The 8,762-nt window shown below is 40.1% G+C and overlaps 1 protein-coding gene across 1 annotated transcript; it reads left to right on the top strand.

The window, feature by feature from the left end:
* Positions 1-518: 518 nt before the first annotated feature.
* LOC147381570 (putative receptor-like protein kinase At5g24010) lies at positions 519-7,797 on the top strand. Its single transcript, XM_086430256.1, is given in 3 exon segments — positions 519-2,786; positions 2,789-2,814; positions 7,395-7,797. Coding segments are annotated over 3 exon segments (2,466 nt in total). The 5' UTR covers positions 519-613; the 3' UTR covers positions 7,662-7,797.
* Positions 7,798-8,762: the final 965 nt, after the last annotated feature.

Below are 8,762 nucleotides of genomic sequence, written 5' to 3'. Positions count from 1 at the left end.
GTAAAATCAACACCTCATCCAAATATATCAATATTTTTCTAATGATTTAAAGTAGAAGAAGAGGAATTCATCGATGACTAGTCAGGGTAGGTCACCATGATGCATGGTATTAGGCCCACTAACAAATGAATGCCAGGCCCAGCCCATCATATATAAACAAAAACAACCCTGATTAGGCCACACTGAAAATTTTCCAATACAACGCCTAGAAATCATTAATCAGGTCAATATTCATTTTTATCGGACACGTGGAGAACAGACGGGACTGGGAGTTGGTTAGCTACGCAGCTCTTGTAAGTACAGAAACGAAACTCATGATTTCTTAACGCAATCCTGACGAAATTATTGTGGAGTGTGGAGTGTAGACTGCACCATGAGGTCAACCACGAAAGTTGGGGAAAGTAAAATTAAGTAGTGGATTGTGGGTCCATCTTGCCACTATTGTTAGTCAATTTTATTGTTGATTTTCCAAGGGAAGTTTATTTTTTTTTTGTGTTTTTTATTAAAGGTTGGAAAGTAAAATTAAGTCAAAAGCATTCTTTCCTCACAACTCTCTCTCTATTAAACACAGAGCTTAAAGAAATTCTTCAACAATCCCAAAAATTCTCCATTAATGGACACTAAAAAGCTTCAGTTTCTCTCACAAATTCTCCATCTTTTTCTTCTTATCAAATTCTCATCTCTTCATGTTCCATCACTGGCTTTTACTCCTGTTGATAATTATCTAATCAACTGTGGTTCCAATGGTAACACCACTGTGGATAACCGAAACTTCATTGGTGATGAATCGAGTTCAGGTTCTGTTTTTCTCTCTGAAACTAAAACAATCTCACTCCAGGACCAAAACCCATCTCAAGATTCATCATCTTTATATCACACAGCAAGAATTTTCACTAGGGTCTCCAGCTATAAATTTGAGGTCAAGAAGAATAGTACCCATGTAGTAAGACTTCATTTCTTTCCTTTCAAATCACAGGGTTATGATCTCCATCATGCTTCATTCCATGTTTCTGCTAATGAGTTCTCAATTTTAAAAGATTTTAGTTTCCAAAACATTAGCACTGTAGTGTTGAAGGAGTATATATTAAAGGTAGATAGCGAAAAACTTGAAATCAAGTTTACACATTTGGATTTCGGATTCGTTAACGCCATCCAAGTTTTTTCTGCTCCAAGCTATCTAATTCCTGATAATGATGTCCGAATTGTTGATTCGGTTGGATTCGGAGTGTACAAAGGCCTGTCGTCTCAGATTTTAGAGACTATATATAGGTTAAATGTTGGAGGTGATAAAATTACACCGTTTAATGACACTCTATGGAGGACTTGGAATCCAGATGAAGAATTTCTGATGCTGAAATCTGCGGCAAAGAAAGTTCAATCCATTCATAAACTTAATTATCTAGAAGGAGGAGCAACCCGAGAGATTGCTCCTGATTATGTTTACAACACTGCACAAGAAATGAATATATCGATGTTGACGCCGATTTTCAATTTAACGTGGGCATTGCCACTTAGTCCTAGAGGTGATGCTAGGCACTTGGTTCGGATGCATTTCTGTGATATCGTTAGTAACGCACCTCATCAGTTGATTTTTGATGTCTATATCAATGGCAACTCTGCCTGCAAAGATCTCGATCTATCTTCACGTTCGTTCAATCAGCCGGCGGCTCCATACTACATGGATTTTGTCATTGATACAGGCACTTCGGTTAATATGACAGTAAGTGTCGGTAAGTCTGGTTTGAGTGAGCCACGTTATGTTAATGCAATTCTAAATGGGCTAGAGATCATGAAGATGGTGAATGGTGGGTATGATTTAAGTATTAAAACAGAGAAAAAGAAAAATAGTGTCGGGGTTCTGGTAGGATTGGTTGTAGGAGCCTTTGCAATTTTATGTGTGGTGATACTTGCATTCTTGGTTGCATTAAAATGCAAAAAAAATAAGAAACCAAAATTGAAACCTTCAGAAACTGTGACTTGGTCACCATTGCCTGCATCTCCCTGCAAGAATATAAATCTTGGATTGAAGATTTCATTTGCTGAGATAAAATTTGCAACGAACAACTTCAACAAGAATATGATAATTGGATCAGGTGGATTCGGTATGGTTTACAAAGGAGTGCTTAGAGATAATAGAAAAGTTGCCGTGAAGCGAGGTGTGCCAGGATCTAAGCAGGGTCTTCCAGAATTCCAGACAGAAATTACGGTCTTGTCCACAATTCGACATCGTCATCTTGTTTCCTTGGTTGGGTATTGTGAAGAACAGTCCGAGATGATATTGGTATATGAGCTAATGGAGAAAGGACCATTGAAGAATCATTTATATGGTTCGGAGTTGCCAACATTGACTTGGAAGCAGAGACTTGAGATATGTATGGGTGCAGCAAAGGGTCTTCATTACTTACACACAGGTTCCACACAAGGAATCATCCATCGTGATGTTAAATCGACAAACATTTTGCTCGATGAGAATTACGTGTCTAAGGTTGCTGATTTCGGTCTCTCAAGGTCAGGCCCTTGTCTTGATGAGACACATGTAAGCACTGGTGTAAAGGGTAGCTTTGGGTACCTCGATCCAGAGTACTTCAAACTGCAGAAGTTAACAGACAAATCTGATGTTTATTCATTCGGGGTTGTTCTTTTCGAAGTAGTTTGTGCAAGACCTGCAATCGATACATTGCTTTGTAGAGATGAAGTGAACTTAGCAGAATGGGCAATGCAATGGCAAAGTAAGGGGCTGTTGGAGAAGATCATTGATCCGAAACTCACGGGGATGATCAATCCAAGTTCTTGAGGAAATTTGGAGAGACCGCAGTGTTAAATTGAACACAGAGAATACTAACAGATCTGGGAATGGCATTTCTTTATTGAAAACTTTTACAGGCTTTTATAAAGCCTTACAGATAATAACATAAGCAAAACAAACCACGTTTATAGCCTAGAGACGTGGTAACAACTAAGACCTACTCAAATGCAACAACTACCCGAACTACCCTGAAAAATCGGGCTACAGAAATAACAAAGTCTGACCTCTTCATTCCCTCCCCTAAACTAGGCTATCTAAACAACTAGTTTATCATAGATGCATCACAAACTCCAAGCTGCTCTCTCATTCTTTGAAAAGACTCCAATTTCAGTGGCTTGGTGAACACATCAGCCACTTGATCATGTGTACCACAGTGTTTTAAATGCACAACTCCATCATTTGTAAGGTCACGAAGGAAATGAAATCGCACCTGAATATGTTTGCTTCTACCATGTAAGACAGGATTCTTGGCTAGCTTAATGGTTGAGCTATTGTCACAAAAAATGACAGTGCTCTCATTTCCTTCATACCCCAACTTCTCCAGCACCCTCTTCATCCATACTGCTTGAGTTGAACATGCAGCAGCAGCCACGTACTCTGCTTCGGTTGTGCTTAAGGCAACGATTGGTTGCTTGCGTGAGGACCAAGCTACTGCAGCTGAGCTTAAGACAAAGGCATAGCCTGAGGTGCTTTTCCTATCTTCCACATCACCAGCATAATCACTATCTGTGAATCCAATTAGCTCCTTATTCCCATCCTTCTTATACAACAGTCCAAAGCTAGAAGTTCCTTGTAGATAACGTAGAATTCGTTTGGCAGCCAAAAGATGAAGCTCCGTTGGTTTTGACATGTATCTACTGATCAAACTGACTGCATACATAATATCCGGTCTCGTGGCTGTCATATACATCATGCTACCCACCAATTGTCTGTAATAAGAACCATCTACCTCCACTCCATTATCATCTCGAAAAATCTTGGAACCTGGACAGATTGGATTTTGAACAGAGTTGCATTGTTCCATTCCAAATTTCTTTAGAACTTCCAGCACATATTTCTTCTGATGAATAAAAATTCCTTCACTAAGCTGCAAAACTTCTATCCCAAGAAAGAACCTCATTTTACCAAGGTCCGACATGTCAAATTCATTCATCATTGATCTCTTAAATTCAACAATCATATTCTCATCATCTCCAGCATAAATCAAGTCATCAACATAAAGGCTAATAACCAAAAGTTTACCTTGTTTGTTGACCTTGGTGAAGAGTGTTTGTTCACTTTCACACTTCTCAAACCCTTCGTTCAAAAAATAAGCTTCAATGCGGCTAAACCATGCCCTCGGTGCCTGCTTGAGCCCATACAATGCTTTATTGAGCTTATAGACTTTGTGCATTGCAGTTTTCACCTCATAGCCTCTTGGTTGATCGACATAAACATCTTCTGTCAAGTTTCCATGAAGAAAAGCTGATTTAACATCGAGTTGATAAACATACCAGCCTCTTTGTGCAGCTAAAGCAAGAAACATTCGAACAGTATCCATACGTGACACAGGTGCATACACTTCTTCGTAGTCAATGCCGTACTTCTGTGCGTAGCCCTTGGCAACCAAGCGAGCTTTGTATCTTTCTACCTCACCGTGCTCATTTACCTTTGTCTTATAAACCCATTTAACCCCAATCCTTCTAGCACCTGCTGGCAGCTCCGTCAAGTACCATGTATTATTTTTCTTAATGGCGTTTATCTCCGAATCCATAGCCTCTCTCCATCTTGCATCAGCTGCTGCTTCCTCATAACTCGTTGGATCGGTATTGGCAAGAAGTGCCCAGTTAGCCTCAGCATCTTCATCATCAAGCTCTTCCCCTGAGACATATTCTCCCATCCACACAGGAGTTCTTATGACCCTTGAGCTCGATCTCACACTCGAAGGTCCAATCAGTCCACGAGTTTCTGGGTTCACAACGTTTGGTGCAACTTCTTCATCTTCATTGCTGCCTGCATTCTCGTCTTCTGACTCATTCGAAATATTCAGCTCCTCATCATCACCCCACTCCAACTCAAGAGAATTCTCATCTTCAAAACTTTCATCCCAGTTCCATTTCTTGTCTTCCTCAAAGACAACATCCCGACTAATTACTACTTTCTTCAAAATAGGATCATAAAGTCGGTAGGCCTTTGATTCTTCACTCACTCCCAACAGAACACAGCTCCTACTTTTATCTTCCAGCTTCGTTCTTCGTGCATCCGGAACATGAGCATGTGCAACACTTCCGAAAATCCTGAAATGTGCTACTGAAGGTTTAACCCCACTCCATGCCTCTTCCGGTGTCATGTCTGTGACGGATAAAGTGGGGCTCCTGTTTAGGACATAGAAACTCCAGTTGACTGCCTTCGGCCAAAAGATCTTTGGGACACCTTTCTCAGACAATAAACTCCTCACCATGTTCATCACTGTCCGGTTTTTTCTTTCTGCGACGCCATTCTGCTGCGGCGTGTATGCTGCAGTCAATTGCCTTTTAATTCCATTCTCTTTACAGAAATCATTAAACTCATTCGAAGTAAATTCCCCACCACGGTCTGTTCTTAAGCACTTAATACCAAGGCCTGTTTCTTTCTCTACACGGCTCTTAAATAACTTGAAAGAGGCAAATGCATCTGACTTATCAATCAGAAAATGTACCCAAGCTTTTCTACTATAATCATCAATAAAACAGATTAGGTACCTCTTGTGGCTGTTTGAAATGGGAGTAACAGGCCCACATATATCGGCATGAATGAGTTCGAGTTTCTGAGAAGCTCTCCATGTACTCTTCTTTGGAAAAGAGTCTCGATGTTGCTTTCCTTTTAAGCAATCAATGCACACAGCCCTAGTATCGTTGATCTTAGGCAAACCCCTCACCATTCCTTTGTGCTGTAATGTTTTGAGGCTTTGGTAACCAAGGTGACCGTACCTCCGGTGCCAAAGATCAGTCATGTCTTGAGTTGTCGCTTGCAAGCATACCTCCTTCTTCACTTTCTTCTCTGCTGGCTGTGATTCGGATAGCAATACGAACATTCTATTCGCAGTCATGTCGGTTTTGATGATCAAGCCTCTTGAGGGATGGTAAATTTGACATTTGTTGGATTTAATTAGCACAGCTAGTCCTTTCTCCTGCAACTGACCAATGCTAAGAAGATGATTCTTTAACTCAGGTACATAGAAGACCTCTGTGACAACATGACTAGTGCCCTCCAGAAACAGTCTCACATTCCCTTTCCCAACCACATTCATCCTCATATTATTTCCGAGCCTCACAATTTGGGTGAAACTCTCATCCAAATCACAAAACAAAGAGCGATCACCGCACATATGGTTACTACAACCAGAATCAAGGAACCATAAATTATTTCGATTACCTCCGTTCATCTCCATATATGCCATAAGCAGCAGCTCCTCTGACTCATCAAACTCCACATAGTTAGCCTTCTTTTCCCACATTGGACAATCATATTGATAATGTCCAAGCTGGTGACACTTGTAACACTCAATCGTAGCTTTGTCATAGGTCTGTCGGCCTCTTCCTCTGCCCCTTCCTCCTCGAAAAATTGTTCTTCCACGCCCTCTTGCATTATACCCTTCGGCATGAGTGACTTTGAGTGCTTGTTCTTCCCCACTTGAATGCCTCCGAAATTTTTGCTCATGAACTAACAAAGAGCTTTGCAATTCATCAACTGACAAGCTCTTGATATTCTTCGACTCTTCAATCGAACATACAATATAATTGTATTTCTCAGACAGAGAGCGCAGTACCTTTTCAACAATCTTTGCATCCTGCATATCTTCTCCCAAATTGCGCATATTGTTTGCAACAATCATCACTCTTGAGAAGTAATCATTGACTGATTCTCCTAACTTCATCTCGAGCACCTCGAAATCTCTTCTGAGTGTCTGCAGCTGCGCATTTCTGACTCTCTCATTCCCTTGGAATCTTGTTTTCATCGAATCCCAAATTTGCTTGGCTGTGTCCTTCTGAAGAATGGTTTTCAAGGTAGTCTTGTCTATGGCCTGGAAAAGGTAATTCTTTACCTTTAGATCCTTCAGTTTCTTCTCTGCAAGATCTGTTCTCTGTGCGCCATTAAGAACCTCTCCTCTGGCTGGTTCTATGACTCCTGTCTCTACCAACGGCCACCATTCCTTCGAGCGAAGCAAATTCTCCATGAGCATAGCCCAATGCTCATAATCACCATCGAATTTAGGAATACTCAACATAGATTCCTTCTCTGTTGCCATCTACACCCTTTTATGTTTCCTCACTTTCTCTCGTGTTTACACTCAAACTTAAGTATCAATCAGACCCCTATGATATGAGCTCTGATACCAGATGTTAAATTGAACACAGAGAATACTAACAGATCTGGGAATGGCATCTCTTTATTGAAAACTTTTACAGGCTTTTATAAAGCCTTACAGATAATAACATAAGCAAAACAAACCACGTTTATAGCCTAGAGACGTGGTAACAACTAAGACCTACTCAAATGCAACAACTACCCGAACTACCCTGAAAAATCGGGCTACAGAAATAACAAAGTCTGACCTCTTCACGCAGAGAAATGTTTGGCTGAATACGGTGTTGATAGGCCTACAATGGGTGATGTATTGTGGAACTTGAAATTTGCATTACAGCTTCAAGAAAAGTGGGTGCCAAGAGAAGCACATGAAGACAGCACGAACCATGCATCCGACCTCACTTCACCAGCTGTTGTTCTTCGAATTCCTTCTATTAACATAAGAATGGAGGGAGATAGTAGTGATGCGAGTTTGGATGTAACATCAAGCCAAGTCTTTTCCCAATTGATAAAAAATGAAGGCAGATAGATAGTAAGTAGCTTTCCTCATAATGGAGGTAACAATCAGGAGTACTATTCGTTTCTACAACCATTCAAGTTTTCTCTCTGTTGAACGTATCTCTTTTAGATTTTGCTATAATTTTTAAGATCGAATGTAGAATCAATTTCTATAACTATATATTGGGTCAGGTTCAAAGGACAACCATTTCTACACACATATAGGCAACGTGTTTTGTCTTATATGGGCAAAAATGTTTGGAATGAACTGATTTTTTGTGAGGATGATCTCTGTGATGAGGGGATCATCCTGGCAAAAAATCATCTCATTCCAAAACTTGTAACCCCATCAAAATTGATTTACAAAAATTGGATGGTCTATAATTTTTCAACAAAAATTGGACGGTCTAGAAGTTTCATAATGAGCTGATTTTTGGCAAGGATGATCTCCTCATCACAGAGATCATCCTCACAAAAAATCAGTCCATTCCAAACATTTTTGCCCATATAAGACAAAACACGTTGTCTATATGTGTGTAGAAATAGTTGTCCTTTGAACCTGACCCCTATATATTTCTATAGGGTCCCTATCCGTGGCCAACATTTTGGCAAACACTTTTTCAAAACATGGGTTAGAGGTCTTGGAATGGGCTGATTTTTTGGTGAGGATGATCTCTACGGTGAGGAGATCATCCTCACCAAAAATCAGCTCATTCCAAAACTTCTAGCCCCATTTTACAAGTTGAAAAATCGTGAACCGTCCATTTTTTGTAAATCATTTTTGATGAGGTTAGAAGTTTTGGAATGGGCTGATTTTTGGTGATGATGTTCTCCTCACCATAGAGATCATCCTCACCAAAAATCAGCCCATTCCAAGACCTCTAACCCATGTTTTGAAAAATGTGTTTGCCAAAATGTTTGCCAAACTGTTGGCCATTGAACGCTACTCATTTCTATATATATATATATATATATATAGGGTCCCTTTCAGCAACAAACATTTTGGCAAAACATTTTTCAAAACATGGGTTAGAGGTTTTGGAATGGGCTGATTTTTGGTGAGGATGATCTCTACGGTGAGGAGATCATCCTCATCAAAAATCAGCCCATTCCAAAACTTCTAGCCCCATGT

Source organism: Akebia trifoliata, unplaced genomic scaffold (assembly GCF_017979445.1).
Source record: "Akebia trifoliata isolate Shusen 1 unplaced genomic scaffold, ASM1797944v1 Contig00348, whole genome shotgun sequence".
In the NCBI taxonomy this organism is placed as follows: domain Eukaryota; kingdom Viridiplantae; phylum Streptophyta; class Magnoliopsida; order Ranunculales; family Lardizabalaceae; genus Akebia; species Akebia trifoliata.
The sequence above is the reverse complement of the archived record's forward strand: the minus strand, read 5'-3'. Positions and strand labels throughout refer to the sequence as shown.